At 36.4% G+C, this 24,772-nt stretch overlaps 2 protein-coding genes across 9 annotated transcripts in view; both read right to left on the reverse strand.

The window, feature by feature from the left end:
- adcy7 (adenylate cyclase 7) overlaps nucleotides 1-19,344 on the reverse strand; it is an 82,496-nt gene extending 63,152 nt beyond the window's left edge. For all 7 annotated transcript variants that reach the window (XM_056461802.1, XM_056461803.1, XM_056461801.1 and 4 more), the window contains exon 1: nucleotides 19,171-19,344. The gene's annotated coding sequence lies outside the window, so the exon portion shown is untranslated. The remainder of the gene's footprint in view (nucleotides 1-19,170) is intronic.
- A 782-nt stretch (nucleotides 19,345-20,126) lies between these two features.
- The window catches only part of tent4b (terminal nucleotidyltransferase 4B), a 32,087-nt gene continuing 27,441 nt past the window's right edge, over nucleotides 20,127-24,772 (reverse strand). For both annotated transcript variants that reach the window (XM_056461806.1, XM_056461805.1), the window contains exon 12: nucleotides 20,127-23,350. In XM_056461806.1, the coding sequence (XP_056317781.1) occupies nucleotides 23,210-23,350 (141 nt within the window). In that variant the 3' untranslated portion in view covers nucleotides 20,127-23,209. The remainder of the gene's footprint in view (nucleotides 23,351-24,772) is intronic.

Genomic DNA, 24,772 nt, shown 5'->3' on the forward strand with positions numbered 1-24,772 from the left:
TGACTTTTGAGTAGAAAATAAATATTCTGACATGATTCTGTTTCAGTATGAACTCACTCTATGTATCAATCGTTCTCATTCTCTCTTTTCTCTCTTCCAGTCAATGAAAGCAGCCGTTGTGTCAGAGACTGGTGCCCCAGTGTTGCATTACGCGGCGTTTCAACAAAGTGTGTGCGCAAACTGCCGAGTGTTTTTGCAGGTGTGTGGAGCCATGCAGGAACATTCAAGCAGAGAGTGTATGTCTGTGTGCAGTGCCCTGCAAGATATTCTGATTCACTCCCTTTTCTCATGGCGGATGGATACTGAAGCACACACAAACATCAGATTATAACTAGTAGGAGTACTGCTGGTTATAGTGCTGCTCTGCTATCCATCTACATGTTACACACATTCTGGACTTCTCCAGTCGCTCTTTCACTAACACACTCTAACGTACTGTAGTTAGACAAATATACCAGATGTATGTCCGAGTGTGTGGTCTAGGTAATCATCACATTGTGGGGACAAAATGTTCCCAAAAGTATAGTTTTGATTACAATTTTGAGTTTTGGGGGACTTTTTCATTGTGGTTCCCATGAGTGAAACATAAAATAACCCAAAATAAAGTATTTTGTGTCAGTTTTCTGTGAGGGTTGGTTTAGGAGCAGGGTTGGGGAAAGAGGACGGAATACTGTAAGGTATAAAAATCATTTTGTTCATGCAAAGTCCACATAAAAAATGTTGAAAATCCATTGTCTGTGTCTGTGCGTGTGTGTGTGTGCGTGTGTGTGGTGTGTGTGTGTGTGTGTGTGTGTGGTGTGTGTGTGTGTGTGTGGTGTGTGTGTGTGTGTGTGTGTGTGTGTGTGTGCGTGTGTGTAAGCTGATCATTAGCTGAGTGGTAATCTTGCACATTAATCACCTCCTTTTACATTGTTTTTCTCGTCTCTCTCTCTCTCTCTCTCTCTCTCTCTCTCATTCCCACAGGCACTGATAAAAGGGTCAAATACAAAATAATTTCTGTTGTTTGTTAAGACTAGAGGAAAATAAGGATACAGCATAGTACCGTGTATGTGTTTTGTGGCAATACTATATCAATACACTGACTCCCATATCGATATACTCACAATATTTTATTATAATATTAGGCTGAATATTAAAATAATTTCTTTATAGTTCACTAGATGAAGTTGTTGAACAAAAGCATTTTTCTGGTAAACCTGGATCACCTTCAGCATACAGTAAGATAGTAAATAAACACGTGGGCATCGCAGAAAGGTGCATACTGTACAACATTTATGACAATTAATGATAACATTGCTATTAATGAAATCATTCTGATTTTCATTAAAGTGTTGGTCAGTTTGCCTGCATGACAAATCCATTTTACATTGCAGCAATAACTGAAATTCACAAAAATGAGAAATGATTTGGTTTTGTTAAAATACTGGCTGCTAATTTTCTTTTGTTGACAATTCATAGTTGGAAAAAATTATAAATTGATGCAGAATGTATTTAAAATTGCAATAATATTGTATTGAGACACAAGTATTGTGATAATATTGACTATGGTGGAGGATTAGGTTCACAATAAATCCTGAGGCAAATAAAATTACTGTCTAGTCAAATGTCTCATCTTGTAAAATGGGCAGTCAGTACCACTGCTAACTATATAGAGAATGCAGGATCAACAATTTAAAGTGAAAGTGACTGATTCTGTATGTTTTTCGATGTTTTTGGACTGTGGGGGAAACCGGAGCACCAGGAGGAAACCCACACCAACATGGGGAGAACATGCAAACTCCACACAGAAATGCTAACTGAGCCAGCTGGGGCTCGAACCAGTGACCTTCTTGCCGTGAGGCAATCATGCTACCCACTGTGCCACCTATTGTTGCATCATTAAATTAAAAAACAAATAAAAAAATAAAATGATGGGTAACAAATTATGCCAGAATTTTCACAAAACTGTCAAAATGACAAACAGTTAGAAAGTAACTCTTCCTTGCAACCTCTGCCTGTACTTAATAAAACTATGTTTAATGATTTAAAACTTGCTGGAAAGGGATAAAACCCAATGGTTTGAAGGTTATAACCCAGGCTCATTCTAAAAACGTACCTGTATATACATTTCTGGAGAGTGCCAAATATGACCCAGGACATTTTTTTTTTGGCAGTTTTTTTTTTTTCGCAAATCCACCAAAGGCCGCTGTATACACTTTTTGAGATCTCAAATTTCTATCGCAAGTGCCATTCGTGGCTGCTGTTTTCACGTAAATCCACCAGAGGCCGCTGCCGACTGACTGTCGACTGACTGACTGACTGACTGACTGACCGATCGACTGACCTACTATCCTCATTCCCTAAACCCAACTGTGTTTTTAAAAGCATCAATTGACCCATACACCCACTTCCCTAAACCCAACCAACAGTTTTAAAAAGCAATCCAGAAAAAGAAAATCCCTCGCCTGACTTTTACCACATTTTCAGATTTTACCACATTCTCACCCTGTTATTTGCTTATTTATTCTTTCTTTTGCTTCTTTTTTGTCTTACCTGCTTTCTGAAACCGTTCTTCAACAGGCTCAAACCCCGTCGTCGTGGTCAACTCCTGTTTTGGAAGGTTAATGGGTAAGAATTAAAAAAGGATATGACAATTAATTTGTTTGTATTTTAATGTGGAAATAAAGGATTTTTTTATTAACAGGCTTGACCGGATTTTCTGATATATTGCACTGAATGATATTTTTAGTGGGTGTCTTCTGGAAATAATCATAATAATTTAAATTAGTCATGGTTTATTTAAATGAATTAAATAAAATCTGGCACATTCTGATAGACAAAGGAAAATTAAAGTGATAATTTATTAAGACTAATATAGTTTTGATGCTCGAAATCCTCTCTCCATCTTGGTCCCTTCCAAACACAACAATACACAAGACCTAAGAGTAAGATCATAAACTAAATCATCCTTTTTTCCATATTAAAACAAAAACAAAAAAGTATAATGTAGTTCCTTTGAAACTGCACAGAAACAGCATCATCTCCAAGTTCACCTCATTATAAAGACTCACTTGACGATTCCAGATCGTACAGCATTTTAATCTTAAACTAAACAAGTGCATGTGTAGACATGTTATATGATGATGTGAATGACAGAGCATTAAAGTGGAGCTGATTCTGAATTGATGTGGTGGAAAAGGCAGTCACATTGAGTGGGCACTAGAATAATAAGCTGAAGACACACAGAGAGAGAGAGAGAGAGAGAGAGAGAGAGAGAGAGAGAGAGAGAGAGAGAGAGAGAGAAATGCAGAAGACACAATCCACCATTTTCTGAAACTCTCATCAAGGACAACCTTAGATGTCTACTCAATCTAACCACACACCAACCATTTCCTTAGCAACCATGATTCACTTCCCTAACTACAGGGCTGAAGGCAGTGCAGTACAGACGGCTGAGCGCTGAGGTACATCGCTTTAAGCAACAATGAACCTTTTCTGCGAGATCTCAATGGAGGAGGACAGTCGATTTCTCGAGCACCGCAATTCACTTGTCACAGTACAAAGATGTGTTTGTCTCAGCTGCGTCATGTGACCAAAGACCCGAGCACCTGGACAAACACACAGATTATATCGCTCCTTCTGGCCTTCAGGTGCATTCAAACCTAAAACAGGCTCCCGAATGTTCAAGACTCATTGATCTCCAATACTCTTGTCTATCTATAATCTGCATGTCTTCACATTTTGGCAGATTTAGTTTGAATAAATGAACTCTGATGATTCCTCTGTTTGAGTGGTTCATTTGAACAAGTGTGAACAGTGTCATTCAAACATTACACACCAAACTAGTGGACCAAGACAGCAAAAGGGTTGTTCACTGCTTTCAAGAAAATACTGTTGCGGTTCAACTGAAATATAAATACAAAAGACATCTAAAAGCACCTAAAACATGACATAACATCACAAGATGTAACCATGAGTTGAAATGTTGCCCATTATAGTTTCAGGTCTGAAAATCATCTTCCAATACACTCTTAAAAATGCTGGGTTCCACACAATCCATTTTTGTTGGGGCAACATGAAGGAACTTACTAGTTTTTAAAAATGTAAGTGTATTGGTGATAAAACAACTATTGTTTAGGCTCAATTTAAATAAGTAGTTTGGACAAATAACAAATGTCATATTATGAGCATACATCAGTGACCATCACCAGCAATCTAGGCTGTGCAGATCACTGGAGAACTGACTACTATCGATCTGGAACCCAACATGCACCTCACACACACCAGTTCCAGATCACCACTGAATGCAAACACAGCTGAAACTCATGAGGACTGATAACCAGGACTATAAATACACCTCACTTACACAAACCCACTTTGCTGAGTGTTGTATCCTGTAAGTGAGCATTTCAAAGCATTGTCCAGTCTATCCTTACCGTATTTTTGATCCTTGTTTTGTTTATTTCTTATGTTGTTTTGCCACCTGTCCTTACCATTTGCCTATTTATAACTAGTGGTGGGCAAAGCGAGGCTTCATGAAACACTGAAACAGTCGAAGCAAATGTGACAAAGCTTCGAAACATTTCGAAACCTGTCTTTACAGTTTTTTTCAAGAGTTCACACTTAGCTGATGATTCATCAATAGCTTGTTTGGCATGCTGTCCCAGGAGAGAGCCCGAGCTCAAGGGATCCTCGAGCTCGGGGCTTCCTCCCGTTTGCAGAGCGAGAGGGGAGCCTGAGCTCGGTGGATCTCAGAACTCCCGGTCTGCAGTAGCTAAGGGAACACGTGAGGAATAAAGGGGGGCTAGACAAATGCTTGATTGTTATGCATGATGTATATATTTGTATGGTGGGAGGAAACCGGAGAACCTGGGGAAAACCCACGCGGACACGGGGAGAACATACAAACTCCCCACAAAAACACCCACCGACCTGGCAGGACCAGGGTTGGCAGTGTTCTTGCTGTGGGGCTAACAGTGCTAACCACTGGGCCTCCGTGCCGCCCGATCTGAAGTGAAGGAGGAGAATGGGGAGGAAGGGGGGTTTCTTCCAAACGAAGATAAAGTGGACTGAAAACTGTGGTTATTTATAGTAGCTTATGGCTCATATGATTGGATGGTACTGATTAGCTTAATACGAGACCGGCTGTGATAAATCATAAGCACATGATCCTCTCGAAATTAGTTTATTAATAAACCTCACTTATGTGTTGCTCTGGAACAGGTGCAGTAAAGAAACAGTTAAGCAAATTGATAGGGATGCATGATATATTGGCTGCCATATCGTTTTTGGCAGATAAATGCTATTTTTGCTTTGGCGCAGTGTTTCGAAACACTTGCACCGCATTCACACGGGGCGTCAGCTTCAACGCTTTCCATTCACTTTGAATGGGTGACGTCAGGCGTTGCCGAACTGCATTGTGGATCCATCGTCGTTGCTCGCTGCAGTGGGGGACTTGCTCAACTTTTCAAGCCCAAACGGAAACGTCAGCCAATCAGATCTCTGTATGCAAATACACCAGCTCAGACAGTGGCCTATTTCTGACTAATTTCATTGGCTATGACAATCACAACAGCCCCAACTTTAGACACGCCCTCTGTCAAGCGTTGACGCTGAAGCCCTGTGTAAATGGAACGTTGCGCTTCAGGAGTCGAAACAGTTTCACGTCAGCCATTCCTATTTATAACCATTACTCTCTGGATTACCTTCATGCTCCTGTCTGTTTCTGTGTTGACCTTGCCTATATGACCCAAAATACATTCCAAAATAAAAAGTCATTTGGATCCTTACCTCTGTTGTCAACCCCACTCATTACAATATTATCTTTTGTGTTTGTGTTTAAAAAATTCTTGTGCTACTTTGGCTTTACACATTTTTAAGCTTTTTTACAGTGAAAAGGACAGTGTAAATGCAACATGAGCAATGACCAAATCAATCATTTTCTGTTAAAGGCCAAGCCAAAAGAACCAAATTGCTATTGTGAATACATCTCTAATGCCCCAATTGCCTGTAATGGTGGGAAAATATCAGCTGAGTAGGCAAACCAATTAAATACGAATGATTTTAGAGTTAGATCAGCAAAAACTTTAATCCTTTCATCATTTGCTCTTACTGTGGTTTTGTGGAGCACAAAAGAGAAACACATTTTTGACTATACAATGGAAGACAATGAAGTCCAAAACAGCAACTGAGTGAATGATGATTTCTGTTCAGACTATCTCTAGCAAAAACAGGAAATGTTTATCCTAAAAAGGGTAGAATTCACTTAGAAAAAAAAACAGATCTCAAGCAGGACCAACACTATATTGCAAGTGGATTATTTATTTATTTATTTATTTTATCTTTATTTTTTTTGAAAATATGTTTCATCAGCTGAACATCTGATCAGTTAAGTGATCAGTCACTGATCAGTGACCCTCACGCCTCATTTTCATTCTTGTCAAACATTAAATGTGACACTACCCTGACTAAGTTCTAAAGTCATCCTTTACTCGTGTTTTGCCCAAACAGATATGTTTTTCTCTCTTCCATGTAGCACAAAAGATGATATCAAAAAGGTTTAAATGAAACAGATTATAAAATGATGAGGGAATTAAAATGTTTCAGTGGATTACCTCTTCAACCAAAAGAAAAAATGTGCATTGTGGACAGCAGGGTAGGATCTTCATTCTCTCGTAATAACAAACTATTTAGAAGAACCATCTCAAAACATGCACACACGCACTCACACACACTGTTAAATATATATACCAAAAATTATTTTGCACTACATAAATACATCCACATGTAGCAAGCCCAATACTACAAATACATAAGAACAAATACAAAAGACCATAAAATCATGCAAAAATCACTGATTAACAGAAGACAAACCAAACCGATATAAAAAAACACCGCGTCAACACACTCTCTATACAACAAGCACCTGAAATACCTTTTAGCAACAACCGATCTTCATAAAGAGCTTCAAGGGTCGCGTCCACTTTTAGGACAAAAAGACAAGAGTGTCAAAAGGTTCAAGAGTGGGAGAACTTCCACACAGTCCACAGGGATAACGGCCACACCTCTGCCTCTCAGGATGAGAGCGCGTGTGAAGGAGAGACGATGAAAAAGACAAGGCTAGACAAAACATTACATCAGTGCTACAAGCAAACACACACTGCGAAAGAATGTTCAGACTGCACACGACACATGAACACTGTTCCTTCACCATATATCATAATCATAATATTTCTGACATTATCAACTACAGTTTGTTTAAAAGCATGGCTTTGTGCCTGTGGGAGAAAGAGAGGATTTTGGGGGGGAGGCGGGGTGGGATTGAAGGAGGGGATGAGCAGAGGATATGCAACAATTAAACAGACCGGTGCGGTCCAACAGATGCGGGTAGAGAGGGAGGGAGGAAAAACAAAACGAAGGAATAAGAGAGGGATTATAGGAAAGACACCATAACAAAGACAACAGATATGATTTTTTTTATCAGCTCAACTGTGCTTTATATGAGAGGATCAGACGGTAAGACGTGGCAAATGAAATCACCTTTTCATCTCTCGCAGGCAAAAAAAAAAATCTGACATGACCTTGTGTGATCTTAAAGCCGGATGAAGTCTTTGAAGTACTCGGCTTCATATTAAAGTCTCTTGCATAGTGTATCAGGACCTCAGACATGGATTTTCAAGAGGACAGAATTACATAAATGACACAGTCCTTTTACATGGTTAACGGTTACTGAGAGATACTCAGTAGTTACTTGAGTCAAACAAGTACATTTATACTCTTTCAGAGAAGGTTTACCAAAACACGTGGTCAACGATAAAAGTAGGTTTTGATAAATCTAAAACAAAAGACTGGTCAATCAGTAAATGATCTTAATGCAGATCTCCTATCTGCTCTTATTGGAATACAGTTCTTTTGAAATATCATTCTGAATCCAAATAAACTCTGCCTAGTTGGCACAGGACGGATAACGTTATACCACAACATCGTCGGACGTTGCATTTTGGGTGGAAATGAAAATCAGGTTGACGTCAGTGTCCAACATTGGACAGACATTGGATTTTGGTCACTTTCCAATGCAACCTAAAAACAACCACATATCAACATCTAATGTTGTTACAGCTTGATCTCGTGTGGACCACTATGACGTCTATCAGACGTTAGATTTTGGTTGAATAAATGTCAGTATTAGACGTCAATATGATGTCGGTTTACGACAGGGGGTCCAAACCAAGCATATTTTAGTTCCAACCCCAATTAAACACCTGAATCAGCTAATCAAGCTCTTTCTAGGTGTACTTGAAACTTCCAGGGAGGTGTGTGTTTAAGGAAGTTTGAGCTAAACTATGCAGGACACCGGCCTTCCAGGACAGAGTCCGGACACCCCTGGTTTAAGATGTTGGCTCGACGTTGGATTTTGGTCACTTTCCAACACAACACTGAATATTAGTCACCCGACATCATGACCTAAATCTAACCTAATATTAACATCTTATGACGTTGTGTGCTTGCTGGGTGATGTGGTTGTTTCAAATGGAATATGAACACAGCACAGACCTAAACACCATAATCAAACCTAAAACAGGACAAGATGTCACAATGTATACACAATGCTCTAGCATAGCTGCTTTTATGATCACTACAGTTCAAAATATGCATCAGAAATACATCTCCTTAAAGCAGATCTGTGTTTATCTGTACTTTTTAACTCCTTTACACATTTGATAAGATCTTCAGGAATTTTCAGATGATATTAGCATCATAACATGTATGCACAGGCAATGAGCTTGTGAACTTAGACCAAAGGTATTAACATCACAAACTGAACCAAGATAACCAAACTACAGTTCAAGAGTGAATACGCCCAAAGATTATTTTTTGATTATATTTTTGTAACTTTTATTCCACAAGGATGCTTTAAATGAAACATAAGTAACTGTAAAGTCATTTAAATTAATACAAATAAAAATCCATTTAAAAAATCGTAATCACAATTATTTAATACAATTTCAAGGACCATATGACCAAATCTTTTTTGATTTATTTAAAGTTAGTCGCTGAAATCTTAAGCACACAAATCAAGCACATCCCATGCTGCAAAAGTCAAACTACATGATTTTACTGATTTGCACTTGAAAAATTGGGCTTTGTGGAGTAAAGGAAGCGGACTACTGAAAAGGGGCTGGGATCATGTAACACTGAAGACAAGTAATGAAGACTGCAAATTTACAAAAAAAGTTTACTTTTTAAAAATATATATTAAAATAGAAAACAGTTATTTTAAATGTTAATAATATTTCATGATTTCAATGCTTTTGATAAAATAAATGCAGCTTTTGTGAGCAAAAGAGACATTTAAGCAAATGTAAAAAAAAATTATACTAATCACAAACTTGCAACAACGTCCATAAGTACGACATCAATAAAAAACTGTAGCACACCATAAATGTCTAGTGTAAATTCTGACAATTACACAATTACTAAAAGAAAACCCTGAAATATTCTATGGATAATATAGTACTATTGATAATATATGAAGAGTTTAGATACAAAAACCTCTAAATGCTGTCAGAAATTTCTATCGAAACTGAACATTTATATAAGCCTCCTTTGTTTATGTTGAGTTAATTCACTTTAAAGACATTAAAAATAACTTATTCTTTGCCATAAATGTGATATTACTGAATCTACACAAGAGCCTGATAAAATTATAATTTTAGAAGAAAATTTCAGACGGCATTTAGAGGTTTTTTTGCACACGTATCTATATTTTTGGGTATGCCTCCAAGGTTAACCAAATTGAACAAAACTTCTAAGGACAATTTTAGAAACACAGACACACACACAGGAAAGACTATTAATCACCTGATGACACTGAATACCTTTTCAAGAGATGCTGACTTTACAACTCCTCCACACAGCTTGAGCACAGAAGTGTTCAAGTGAGATCTTGTTTTAACAGAGAGCTGTTAAACAACTCAAACAGACCGAATCCAAAATAGATCATCCAACACATGCTTCACTGCCCACAAAGCCAGAACAGCAAAAGACTGCACTGAGGGGGAGCAGGTTTGACCTTTGAGTGACAGTCAGTAACCTTCTGTGGTAGCTGTGATCACACTGCATGAACTGTTAGCTTAAAATTTAATACAACAGATGTCTGTGATGCTTCTCTCTCTCTGTCTTTGTCATATGTGTGATATGGTCAAACTGCTGCAGATGGACTGTCAATTACACAGCATGACAGGTCACTGAACCCAAAACTGAAGAACAATAATGATCTGAATATATATCAAATATCTCACTAAAGCCTTTAAAGAGCAGCATGGCACCACTATGTCTGTTATTGGATAGGCAATTACATTACTGGATAAATTGATTTTGTGTAACTGCATATAAAAACATGCATGAGATGAAGACATTCAGTGGTCATCACCCCATACCAGAGGTGATTCTGTCTAAGACTAAACACCACAGAAAAAGTAAGAACTTAAAACTGTTACTTTAAAAATGTATTTCTGTACTAAAATAATGTTAGGCAGAGTTTAGATAAACTGGGTTGAATTCTCTTAACCTATTATTTTATTTATTGAGCATGGCATCAATGACATTCCCTAAAAAACAATGTAAACACTGAGTATGCCAGGCTCCATCAAAACACTGAGAGTGGTTCTCTCAAATCTGTCAATTACTTTCCAGCTCAGCCAATAAACAGAGTTCGGGGTGTGGCTACGGTTTACTACCAGATGCATTACACTGGAAAAGAAATACATATCCATGTTTTCAAAACCTGCCAAATAGGTATGCAACGATTAACCGATTTTCACTGTTAACCGCGCTTTAATTTGTCACAGTTAATTACTCTTAAAGACTTCTCAACATTGTGCTTCTGCACTGAACTAACTGCAGCAACTAAACAAAGTTTTGCTAACAGTGCGCTAGTTTAAAGTCAGCTTCAAGATCATAAAGTTCAGCTTCATACTTTGTATATAAACTACACATTTATACTAAAAAATATATACAAAATGAAAATACCAAACAAGTTCATAATATAGTTGATTAAAGGTGATTTTCAGACAGAGGTTTAGCAGCCTTTGACTACATTTGTTCTTTTTAAAAGAGAAATATTTAGGTAATATGTCGCTTTTTACATTAGACAAACACAATTGTTTTAATTTATTCTTATTTAATTAATTTATTTATTTATTAATTCATTGTTCTGTTGTTTATCTTTCACTGTAAAATTATTACTTATAGTTAAGGTAAGAATTATTCGCCCCCTGTTTATTCTTTACCCAATTTCTGTTTAACGGAGAGATTTCTTCAACACATTTCTAAACATAATAGTTTTAATAACTCATTTTTAATAACTGATTTATTTTATCTTTGCCATGACACTTTTATACAGGTTAAAGTGACATTTAAAGGCTTAAATAGGTTAATTAGGTTATCTAGGCCGGTTAGGGTAAATAAGCAAGCTATTGTGTAACGATGTTTGTTTTGCAGATTATCGAAAAAAATATATAGTTTAAAGGGGCTAATAATTTTGACCTTAAAATGGTTTTAAAAAATTTAAAACTGTTTTTATTCTTGCTGAAATAAAACAAATAAGACTTTCTCCAGAAGAAAAAATACTATCAGACATACTATGAAAATTTCCTTGCTCTGTTAAACATCATTTGGGAAAAATATTTTTAAAAAATCAAAAATTCAAAGGGGGGCTAATCATTTTGACTATGTTTAAATCCCCGAAAAAAAAAAGTCACTTATTTTTAAATCCAAAGAGAAATTGACTATTGTTTGTTATTTATTATTATTTTGTGCTGTATTATTTTCATGTGATTTTTTATTTTCATGTGAGTTTTCATGTGATTTGAAATGTGTTTTGAAATTAATGTACGCATAATAATCGTGATAACCGTGAAACTGTGATTATTTCTCAGACTATAATCGTACAACCAAAATCTAGAATCATTGCATCCCTACTAGGGCTGAACAATTAATCGAAAAGTAATCGAAATTGTCATTCAGAACCGATAATTGATCAAAGTATTTTCAGGTCAATTTTTTAATTACTTTCCCTACCATGTGTGGAGTCACGTAACCCTGCTCTTTTGAGGCTACTTTATACTTCTACGTCGAACACACGGGTATGATCCAGTGCAGCCTTCGTGTGGTCACATACCTGTGCACATCTCAAAAAATGTAACTAGACATCTCGCACATTTGCACTACATTGACGATGATTGGAAGCTGTGCCAGAGATGCCTTGAGTCGGCATATTTTCTATTTCAATAAAATTATTATTTACATTAAAATATTTGTTTACAGAAGACTCAAGAAATGCACTGTTTCAAATATTATTTACAAGATATCCTAAAGTTATTTTATTTAGAAGAGATACTGCTTGTTTTCTACTTTTAATATGACAAATAATTAATTTTGTTTGCAAAAGTGCAAGTTATTTATTTCATTTTTTATTAGAAAAAAGTGACTGTTGGTTGTAGGCAGTGTGTTTTATTTTCAGTCGTTCAAGGTTGATGTTCAATAAATAATCATAGAGAGTAGACACTGTGTGTTTCCTTCAATTATTTCAAAAAGTAATGCACCTTTCATTCATGTCAGTGAACTATGAGGGCAAAAAATATAAATAAATAATAATAAAACAATCATTCATTAATGGTAATCAAGTTCAAATGTTCAATTATTGAGATTTAGATTTTAGGCCAAATCGCCCAGCCCTAATCTCTACTGCCAAAGTACACAGAGACAAAAGACAGGATAAAACATGGACAAACACTTGTGGTGCTTTTACTAGGTGGAAGAGTTTGATGTGATTCAGAATGTTGGGTTGCGATGGAGAGGTTAAGTTTGTGGAGATTTTTTGACAGGTAATCTAAACTCAAGTTTTAGCAACACATGTTAGTTCTTTACTGTCAAACCTCATTTTAAATAGCAAATTACTGTCATGTTAACAATTACCCCAAACTATGTTCTAATGGAAGGACATTGAATGGGCATTAATATGCATTTGGAAAGGCTGTATATATTAAAACATGTGTGTATGTGTTTAAAAGACAAGAAGCAAAAGCAAGCTCAGGAAGTCACTCCCTGAAAGTGTACCGCATTCCATGAAGTGGAAGAGAAATAACCAGTGTGGATATGTGGATGTCAACTCCAGAAAACCTCCACAAGAGGAAGGGAGGGTTCAACACACAGGGCAGGGGTGGGAAAAGCTCAGGGAACATCAGAAAAGAGACACACACACACCGTTTAACCTCTGTACCATATATAGACCACTAGCATTACAGAGAGAGAAGGGTGGAGAACATGTCAAGGGTCAGTGAAGGTCCATGTGCACCTCAAATTAAGGATAAGTGATTTAGCAGCTCTCCATTGTCTTGGGAAGTGACTGCGTGAGTCTTTTAAAGTCATCTTGGCTATCAACATTCTCACAATATGCAGAGGAACATTTATGATGCGTTTACCACAAGTTAGAGTTGGATGTACAGTAGATACCTGTATATGAAGGGGATAATCAATAGGTTACCATGCATTAATGAAGTTTAAATGCACTATGAGGGAGATCCAAAAAACCCTTATCAACTCCCAGGTGAACATGTCCTTGTTCTCGAGATTTCAGAGAAATGAAGGATCCAGCAACTGTCACTGAGTTACTATAGTTACTTCTACTAATGTTTGAGGGTGGAACATTAGAACAACAGACTGGTACTTCAGTACCTGTGCATTAGAAAAACTATTATTGCACACCTTCCAGCCAATCAGCAACAGACCATGGAGTAAGTAAGTGAGCTAATAAGGAAGTGAATCTAATGCTAGGTGTGCACTGGTGTGAACAACAGACTGCTCGGTGAGGAGACCCAACTGATATCCAGTAGGTTTGGAGATCCCCTTCAATTGGTTTACATCCACACAAGGTAAAAAATACTATATAAACTACTATATAAATATATAGCATCACATTATCTCTCATACTGTCTGTAAAATTTCCAGTATCTCCAAAACCCTCATTTCTGAAAAGACCCTACAATGTGCAGATGGCTTATTCTTTTGTGGTTGCCCTACTTCTTCGCACAGTGTGTGTGTGTCTACAATAAAACAAATATTACTGTAAATCAGCACTAGAGGCTTTTTCAGTATTTAGCAATGAAAGTGACAGTATTACTGTATTAATTTGAGACCTCGTCCTTTGAAAGTGTATACAAAAGGGTTTTACTTCTGAAAACAATGTCTTCTCAACATAGTGACATAAAGCAAATCCTTCAAGCCTCAGCTACAATAACAACAGTGTTTGAAGGTGAAAGTATAGTTATTGCGCAGCCAATAAATGCCAAGAGGCTGGCATTAGGAACATTTGTTACATACTTTACGAAAGGCAATAAGAATTAAATAATTAGGCATTTAAATTAAGAATTGATGACTGAATGAACTGATTTAGAAGATTCTAGTAGACATTAATGCCTACAATGTGCACATAAAACAGTCGAAACCATTTACTATAGATCAAGGGAAAACTAGAAATATGATCCTGACAGGACTAACACATATTGAATAAGCATTCTGTAATCTCTGAGTGGCAATATGAAGATGCAGAGCTTTAGCTTTGGGACACACAAGCTGACACATTCCTCCACACACACTGTAACTCAGGCATTATCAGGAGTGTGACCAGAAAGCTTCAGCACGTTTGATGTGAGGTTATAATTAGCCTCGTGTCTGTAAGGAAGGTTGTCTGCCTCTCTTGCTTTCCACGGGTAGACAGTGTGACACTTCTCTCAGTGAACTCAATCAACTTTATATTCAACACTGCAAACATGCCCAGCACAAACAACTCTAACAGAAAACAGCCCATTGTTGCACCCTTACCTTAATTTGCTGCACCTATTTGCATTTAGAATGTGCTGCACATTACAGTATGCTTCTGGTAACCGACTACAGCTTCCAAACGTGCCTTTTCATGTCTCATACTGAAACCCTTACATCTCTCAACATGACTACCATCAAGCAAGACAATGAATTCTCCATTCACCTTTGAAAACAAGGTTAAATCTAATGTAGAACTTCCTATTACCACTTCCCATATTTCTAGCAAAATAAAGAGTCAGCTTTCAAGATGTTAGGGCTGCACAATGTATTGCAAAATTATCATTATTGCAATAATAGTGGAAGCATTATACATATCACAGACATCTGTGATCAATTAGATTTATTTCATTCACTAGTCGTTTATCTAAATTTGACCAATCATGTGGGACTATCTTTTTCCACATAGGTGCTGTTCTGCTATTGGCTGAAGTGGCCCAAAGGTGAACCCACCGCTGAAAAGAAACACTTATGATGGGAGTCGAGACGAAAGGGGAAAATGACAACAGGCAATCAGAGTCAGAATATCTGCTCAGCATATTGTTTGTGGCTTGACACAGTTTTATAGTCTGAATTAAAATTAATTAGATCTTTAATAATATCTTCCAGCTGTTTATTTTAATATCATGAAATAAATAAATGATTTTAAAACATTTAAGCCAATAAAAAAGCATTTTTTAGGAAAATGTTATATCATAAGAAATCTGGCTATCACAATACTCAACTACAATATTGTGTATGTTTAGTATTGTATTGTGCAGCCCTTTATTAGTGTTAAATGAACTGAAATGTACTATAAGTGTTAAAGGAACATTACAGTACATGGTGTGATACAATGGTAACACTGTTTTACAATACAGTACAATCTGTTATACTTTCTTTTTTCTTAATCTTAGTTAACAAAATTTCCAACGCTAACTAATACAGCTTTTGATTATAATAATGTATTAATATTTTTTTAACAGTAAACAGCTATATGTTTATAAGCTGATGTTGACAAAGATGAATATACACTGGATTAAACCTATTGCTCAGCTAATAGTGCTTAAGCTTCAGTGAGCACTGAGCAGTGTTACCAAAACAACTTTGAGTCAGACCAATTCATTCAGTTTGAGTTAGGGTTAGGTTTTATTAAAAACACTTTGGTCCCACTTTATATTAGGTGGCCTTAATTAGTATGTGCTTACATCAGAATATAAGTGCAATGTAAATATTGTGTTCATTCTGCTCTTCACTTCTGGTGCTCACGATGTGGGATATGGGTATGGTTAGGGACAGGTCTGGGGGTTTGGGTAGGCTTGGGTTAAGGTAAGGGATGGGTCAACAGTGTAATTACAGTATATATGGAATTACATAAATTAATTACAGGTGTAATTACAAGTAGATCATGTTTCAAATATTAGTACAATGTAAAAATATGGATATGCATAATACGTGTTTTGTACTAAATGATTGATTTAAAAGTGAGCACATAGTAATTAAGGCCACCTAATATAAAGTGTGACCAATGCTTTTATATGACCAATGAGAATTTACAAGCAAATTAACACGCAAACATCATTTTTTAACATTGGCAACTGATTAATAACTTTATTATTTTGTTTAACCAAAGAGGAAATTTTCTTTTCATAGCAAATCATACAGTGCTCCCTGAGGCTGTGCCAGATTCTGTACCACAATGACTGCTGTGGTTAGATGTAGGCCTGGGCGATTAATCGAAGGCAATACTTCACTTTGACAGTAAAACCAGCTCTGTTTAATGAGATGGAGCAGTGTTTAATACACAGAGCCATAGTTCACTGATAAGCTACGCAAAACACAAAACATTTAATCAGCACGATTCTGAAATCTAGGAGAATCATTCATCAGCGATTTTACAGTTGTCGCTTCTGAGAGCTTTATGGCTGATCTGAAAACATGCAAAAATACCACATGTAATATCATGTTATAAATGTATAAATATTTGGGCATATGGCTTGATGAACGGTTGGGTTTTAATATTCATATTGAATATCTTGTAAAAAAAACTAAATTGGGTTTTCTTTTTCGTATCAAGAAGTGCCTTCCTCTCGAAGCAAGAAAAAGAATTATCCAAAGCTGTTTCCTTTCAGTGATAGATTATGGTGATGTAGTTTATATGCAAGCAAACGTGTCGTTATTAAAAAAGCTGGACAGTATATATTAGGGATGTCCAGATCCGATCACGTGATTGAAAATCCGGCCCGATCACACGGTTTCAGACTCAATTGAATCAGACATTACATTCCAATCAGGACTCGAATATATATATATATATATATATATATATATATATATATATATATATATATATATATATATATATATATATATATATATATATATATATTTACATTTAGTCATTTAGCAGACGCTTTTATCCAAAGCGACTTACAAATGAGGACAAGGAAGCAATTTACACAACTATAAGAGCAGCAGTGAACAAGTGCTATAGACAAGTTTCAGGTGTGTAAAGTCTAAGAAGCAAAGCATTAGTAAAAATTTTTTTTTTCTTTTTTTTTTTTTTTGGAGAGGGGGGGAGAGAGAGAGAGAGAGAGAGGGCACAGTTAGTGGTATAGCCAGAGAGGCAGTTGCAGATTAGGAAGGAAAGTGGAGACTATATATATATATATATATATATTCTCATTATTTTATAACACATCAATAGTTATGCGGTGGCACAGAGTTTCACCTTTTTCTTGATTCGCACAAAACCAGCAACGCGTGCAACATGACATCACTTTGTTGCAGAGACACTATTGGTAAATGCTGGCATGTTATAAAGTTGATGATGACAACATTGCCATAGCAAACTGTGAGATTTGTAAACTTGGGATTGCCTGCCGGGTATTTTAAGTTGAGGTGCTATTTGTTTTTATATTCAATTTTTCTTTATATTTACTGTTGCACTAAAATTCAAAAGTGAAGAATGTATGTTATTTATTACTTGATTGTTAAAGCTACCTTACAGAAGAGTAGGTATATTAAAAATAAAGAATATTAAAATGAGGTGAATTAAATAAAAAACAAGGAACATTCTGGATCTGTTTCTTCGCTCTTTTCTTGATTCTTTTTTTATGTATTATAGAAGTATCAGTTAGCGATGCCGTGGCGCAGTGGGTAGTTCTGTCGTCTCACAGCAAGAAGGTCGCTGGTTAGAGCCTTGGCTGGGTCAGTTGGCATTTCTGTGTGGAGTTTGCATGTTCTCCCTGCGTTTGCATAGGTTTCCTCCAGGTGTTTACACACATTTACTTAGTTATTTGAAAAATATATGTTTTGATTCTTCACACTCATTTCTGTTTCTAATCATTGCAGCTGCTACTAAACAAAAAAAAATCACTTCCTTCAGTCAATCTCCAGTCATTGCTTTTTAAGGGTTCCTGCTCTTTACGACCAGTGCTTTTCAATGACTTTTACAGTTTTTGTGAGACATTTTTAGAATCAAGAACTCGTCAAAGAGTGTTGGATAAAGCACATGACCTATGTTAACAGATATAGCATTTTCCCAGATCAAGTGAATTCAACTCCAAAATGTTAAAAATCCATGAGTTCAATCAATTGCCTTTTAAATCTATCCTCCTTCTCTATTCACTTGCAGATGGAAAGCCCAGTGGCTTTGTTTGCTCAGTCTCTACAGCGCATACGATAAGCCTCCAGTGCACTTAGATTCGGTCACACTAACATGTTCATTTCCTGTACAGAGACCATTTGTGTCAAGAAGCAAACCAGTAACTTCCACTATCTAGCAGACATCGCCCACGGGTTGCTGCTTCAGCAGTATTTATTGTATTAACTTTCATAAGGCTGAATGTGCACCATGTTATCCGTGTTCAGGAAGATTTAGGAGCTCAACACTAGTCCCGACTGGCACCGCGTCTTTTGCTTTACAGGACAGATGTTTGCGCTTTAATACTTGAAACAAACGAAACAAGGCTTTAGATGTGCGCAAACTAGTTCAGCATTTTAACTTTTTCTATAAGGCTAGAGCACATTCCTTGTCGACATTATCGGTAATACAGGAACTGTGAAGATTTTCAGTCAGGAATGTATTTGTTTTCTCTCCGAGAACAACTGATGCCCTGCAGACACGAAATCAGACCAGTAGAGATGAACAGACTCTAGAAGCACTCTTGTAACAAAAAATCCTAAATAAACCACCATAAACCGTCGAATATTACTGTTTTATACGAAAAACAATGAGCATCTCTGTTCGCTCAGCTTCCCTCGGGAGTTCAGGTAACGTAACTGAACTCTACAGGTATCGAATCCGCCAAAGTCAGAAACTTCACTCACCTGGACGCTCTCTTTCGCGGCTAAACTCGGTTGTTTGATGCTGAAGCACACAACGAGATGAATATGATTTTGTCCTTTAGCTCGGTGTTTGACTGTAATATCTTGTCTAACTGTCCCTCTCGCAGAGACTCGCGCTCAAGAGACTCGATGATCAAAAACTGTGCACGCGCTGCGGAAACCACCGCTCGGGTCATGTCTGTTTTGCGCGCGCCTCCCCGCGTGCAGGAAAACAATCTGTAGTGTCACTCTGAACTTAACTGTTGGTATCCATTAATAGAATATATCGTAATAATGAACATTATACATGCTAAATATTATTTTAGAAATCGTTTTATTATTCAGATTGCTTTATTTACTGTTTAAACACCGAATTGGCTGAAAACTTAATGATCCATTTCTATTTCAACAAACATCTTCACGATATTCTGTCCTAGTAGCCTACGTTAAACCACAAAGACGAAGAAAACTAGTTTCTTGTGATGAGATTTTTGATTTTAGGCTTTGTTTTAGCCAAGTTAATGTTTTATGATTCGTTAAAATGAAAAGTCGTAACTGCCTTATATAACTGAGCTAAAATACAGTTGTATTTAAACTAGCAATAACATAGCATAGGCTACAACTCAATGTAGCTAATTCTCACATTATATGCTACTTCATAATAGCCTACATTTCATTATATATTTTGAAACTAAAATATATGCCTCATTTGAACATTTTTGTACATTAAAGCAACACACAAACATGTTTTGCTATTATACGTTTGATAGTGGGCCACACTTTGTAGCATCCTATATCGTGATAAAAGCTCAGGCAATTAATTAAGATTTCTTTTATTTTCACTCCATAAAAGCGTTCATTTAATGCCACTATACACTCTTATAATCATGTAGTGTTGTTTATAATTGCATTAAAAGCATTGGAAAGCATTTGCAAGAATATTGTATATAACACAGCTCTCTTGTTTAAAGTGCCTTTTTATTGTAGATACAGAGATTCCTTCTGATTGAGTTCAAAATTGAGCTTTATTCCCTTTCCATTCTCACAAAAACATACAAAACATGTCGTCTTAATAGTAGCCTATTATAATATGAGTGACAGTCTCAAACAATGACTCAAGACAATTTCTTTCCAAAATAAAGATTAACCATGAAATATTATATAAAAATAATAAAATATATATATAGAATTGTTTATGCATATTCAATATTCGTTCATTTTGGGGATTTCCAGATTTAACATAGACGTGACTAATGAAAAGTCAATAAATGCTGCAATTGTGTGCTTTGTGCATATCAGTGAATCAGCTGGAAGTAAAGCCTACACTTCAGACAGGCACTACAAGTAGGAAATGTACAAAAAAGTATAATTAAACAGTATATTTGCCTCCTTTTTTTGATTATTTGGTTATTCTGTTTACGTAGAGTGAAATGACTGCTCACAATTGATTCCAAACCACTGCAACATTATCTCCATATCTATATATACAAATCACAGACCACATAAAAACCAGAGTATGACTCCATTGGCATGCCAGAGACAATAGAGATGAGAATAAAATAGACGTCAAAGTCTGTTGAGCAATGGTCTCAAACTCAATTCCTGGAGGGCTGAAACACTGCACAGTTTTGCTTCAACCCTAATCTAACACAGCTCATCCAAATAATGAAGGTGTTTTAGACTACTAGAGACTATTAAGCTGGTGCGAGTTGGAGATAAACTATGCAGACCTGCAGCCCTCCAGGAATAGAGTTTGAGACCATGGCTTTAGAGCGACCTAGACAAATGCTTAGTTATTCAGCAATGGGTGATGCAACTCCAACATTCAAAAAGCAGTTACAAGTGGGATTTTAACTGATTTATAGTGTAAGTCAGTTCTCAATTGTAAGTCGCATTGGACAACAGCGTCTGCCAAATTAATACATGTGAACGATTTGGACTCACTCAATGCTAAACCTGGTGCACTTGCATTAAATCTTCAGTAGTGAGGAAAATAAGCTCAACTTAACATGAGATAGCGAATGTTTTCTATTGGAAAATGTCATTGTTAAAATGAAATTTTAACTGCCCTGAATCTAAATCAATCAAATCAATGAAGACAAGTAAAATCTGAATATATTATGTAAACTGCGATACATCTAGTCTCTCACAAAATGATTAAAAATGTGCATTAAGTTGAATTCTGAAGTACAAGTTGACTATACAGTACTTTACATTAGCTCAGCTCTGCAACCGGCTTTTAGTTATGCCCATTTCAAGCAGCATATCTTTAAAAGGAAATGTAGTATACATTTTTAGTACACTTTATCAGAAGCGAATAGGAAGGTTGAGCAGAAATTGCACGGAATAGTATGCTGGATAGTTGTGCTGTAATTTTTATTGCATGGATGATCATGGATACATGAAGTAAACCTGTGTGAAGCACTGGCTGTGGCACTAATGATCCTTCAATTGCATTTCTCTCATTCTATTTCAGTGACATCCATATCTGGCTTTTCAGACAAACTGCTGGCTTTGATACTCCATAATAGCATCATAAACACTCAATACAGGTGGAGCAACTAATATCATCTCATCAAAAGCCATCGTCTCTCTTAAACTTACACCAGAGATCTGTGAGCAAATCTAACTAAACAAATCTTTCTTAAAAAAACTAAACAAAAGTCAAGTCACAGGGGAATTACAGTGTGTGAAATAACCTTGGGTTACACCACCACCTGCTGTTTATCTGAAGAATTGCAACGTCAATTTTGAGAGAACAGGCATTGTTGCTCAATACATCGAGATCCAGTGGAATGAAGGAAAATAAAATTAAATTAAATAAAGACAAAATAAAACAAAAATAAAAAATAAATCACACAAAAATAATAATAACAATTCACCTCATCTCCCTTTACGTAGGCCAGCCACAAATTAAAATATTTAAACCACCTTTATCTGTTAAAATAGTACTCTCAGAAATAAACTTGGTCACTCAGTTGTAATCAGAAAACGGGTAGTTGACATTCAAGGAAAAAAAACCATTTCTATATATAGCACACTACATGACAAGCAACAATCATGTTTTGCCACTCAGCCCATAAGACAGAACACAAAAACATCTCTGACCGCTCGAGTCAGCATATAGAAATCCACTGTCACTGATAAAAATAAATACATTAACAAATACAACTTCTTCTGTGATGGGCAGATCATTGAGAGAAACAGTCTGAAAGCCACAGCTGTAGTGTTCGTCATATTTCCACATGGATACACTTTACTCCTCTTTCACAAATCTGTGCGTGTTTCCAGATGTGCAAACACTCTTCCGCTGCCTGACCACAACATTACACTGACAACACAACAGCAGGAGAGGCTGATGATGGGAAAAGTTGGCAATTGAACCCAAACCCGTACATATAAGCTGTAGGAGCTTTGTATTTAGAGCATGGCAAAATTTGAACAGTACTATAAAAAGTATTACGAAACCATTTGATCATATTTTTGGGGGATTTTTCTTTGTAAATATTTTTTTTTGTATCCTTTTGTTGTTTTTTCTTGTACAAATATTTTTAGAATCTGCTTACATGACATGAAAAAAGAACCACTCTTCAAAAAAGAAAAAAAAAACATGCATAATTCCTCTTGTACTAATTACATGTTCATGTTTTTTTAGACATTTAAAAATCTTTTCAATAGAACTTTTTTTATAATTTGAGTCTTGTTTTTTATTTCAGTTTTCCTCCACAAGGCTAAAGTCCAGGGCTCTTCAGATATTGCTGGAGTTGAATAGTTTCTCTGGTCTACATTCTCTGGTCCTCCAGTGGAGCAGTGCAGCTCCTCTATAGGCAGTGAGCAGAAGCTGTGCAGAAAGCCAGTGAAGTTCAGGCCTAAACTCTCCTGCATGATTTCCAATCCAATGGCCCTGCCGCCCCAATTCAATTACTCTTATTATTATTTTTTTGTTCTTTTCCTTTTCCAGCTACTAAGTCAGACGCATCCCGTGAACAGCGGGACAGGAGAGATGAATGCTAAGAGCAGCAGCAGAGCTTCAGCGCTGCTCCTATCTGCACAGGTCCTCATGTGCTGCGTCCCGCTGAGGCTTCCTCTTCTTTACATTGGACTTCACGGATTTGCTGCTCTGCTGGATCTTGTTGGGGTTGTTGTGCGGCCCTTGAGTACTTTTGTTAGCGAGCTGCCGGCTCTAGATTAAACACAACATTTTTATTAAGGTTATGAAACTCATTTGTCAATTTGAGTCAATCATTTAGATATATTAATTTCATATATTAATAATTAATAAATAAAACCCAGATTTATTAGGAAACTGGAAAAAGACATATAACACATGAAACTTTAAAATGAATGAAATTGAAAATGTTAAGAGAGGACTCAAATAAGAGATGTCCATTTGGTAGCCTGCATTAAATTAAATTTAAAAGCGAGTATATATACACAAACTTAACCTATGGAAATTATATTTCAACATTTGATGGAAACAAGGTTATCACTTATTAAAAAACATTTGACATTCATAAACATTAAAATGTGTGATATTGAATTTTATTCTATTTTGAATAAATAAAAACTTACTGACGAATGTGCAAAATTGAGAGCATAGTGGTTATCAGGACAGCTGTGGCCAGTAAGACAGACAAGCCCACTAGCCACTTTGGCTGGTTGAAAATAATTTTTAAATTGCCAGTGCTGTCTCTTCACTAAAGATTAGAACTTTAGTTTAAGACCATTTGTCAAATGTGCAAATGTGCTCTCAGAATCGAGAAGCAGCACGACTGATAAGTGTTCACGTGAGAAAAAGAAAGCAGGTAAATACCGAATGAGAAGATGATCAGGCGCACGATGTGACGCAGTCTATCCTCGCTCACTGAAAACAGTGTCGCGCGCACAGCTGATGTGATGCGTGCAAGTTACTTAAAAGCTCCCGTATCCCATTCTTTTGCACAAAGCAACCGTGCCTAGAAACGCAACTGGTGCGATCGCTTCTCTTTTGAAATAGACAGGGGAAAAGCGGTGCTCATGCACCCACAGTCCTGCTCCTTTCAAGAGCTCAAGGTTTTTTGTAAGCAGTTGCGGTTGCCACTTTCGCTTTAATCATTCTTTGAACAGATTATTAATGAGCCTAATGTTAACTGTGTGTGCGCGATTAACCTTTCATTAATCGCACACGGAATGTTTTTCACTGGCTTTCTTTTGCTTACAGTTATTTTTGCTAATGTGATTTAATTATCATCCTTTACAATAACATTGCTTTAATCCATAGTGAACTGGTGATTTGTTTGGTAAATCCCTAGTGTTGAGCCCTAAAAATTCAATGTTAAACTATGAAACCACAACCTATTTGCTCATGCTCATTGAGCAAGGTCACAATACGCAACCTTTTTTTTTAAATGAACGAGGCGGCATGTGGACATAACACAAAATAAATGTTCAGTAATTTTAACATGCCAAAGTCAAATTCATGCATATAATATATTTAATTGTGGCTAATGAAAATGGCGAGAGGCTAGTAATGTTGAAAAACTATTAGTTAAGGTGGCCCTGGTGATAATTATGAAGATTTAAAATGATATTTAATATTTTGGGTCTGCACTGGAATGCTTTAAAC

This window comes from Danio aesculapii, chromosome 7 (assembly GCF_903798145.1).
Source record: "Danio aesculapii chromosome 7, fDanAes4.1, whole genome shotgun sequence".
Classification (NCBI taxonomy): Eukaryota; Metazoa; Chordata; class Actinopteri; order Cypriniformes; family Danionidae; genus Danio; species Danio aesculapii.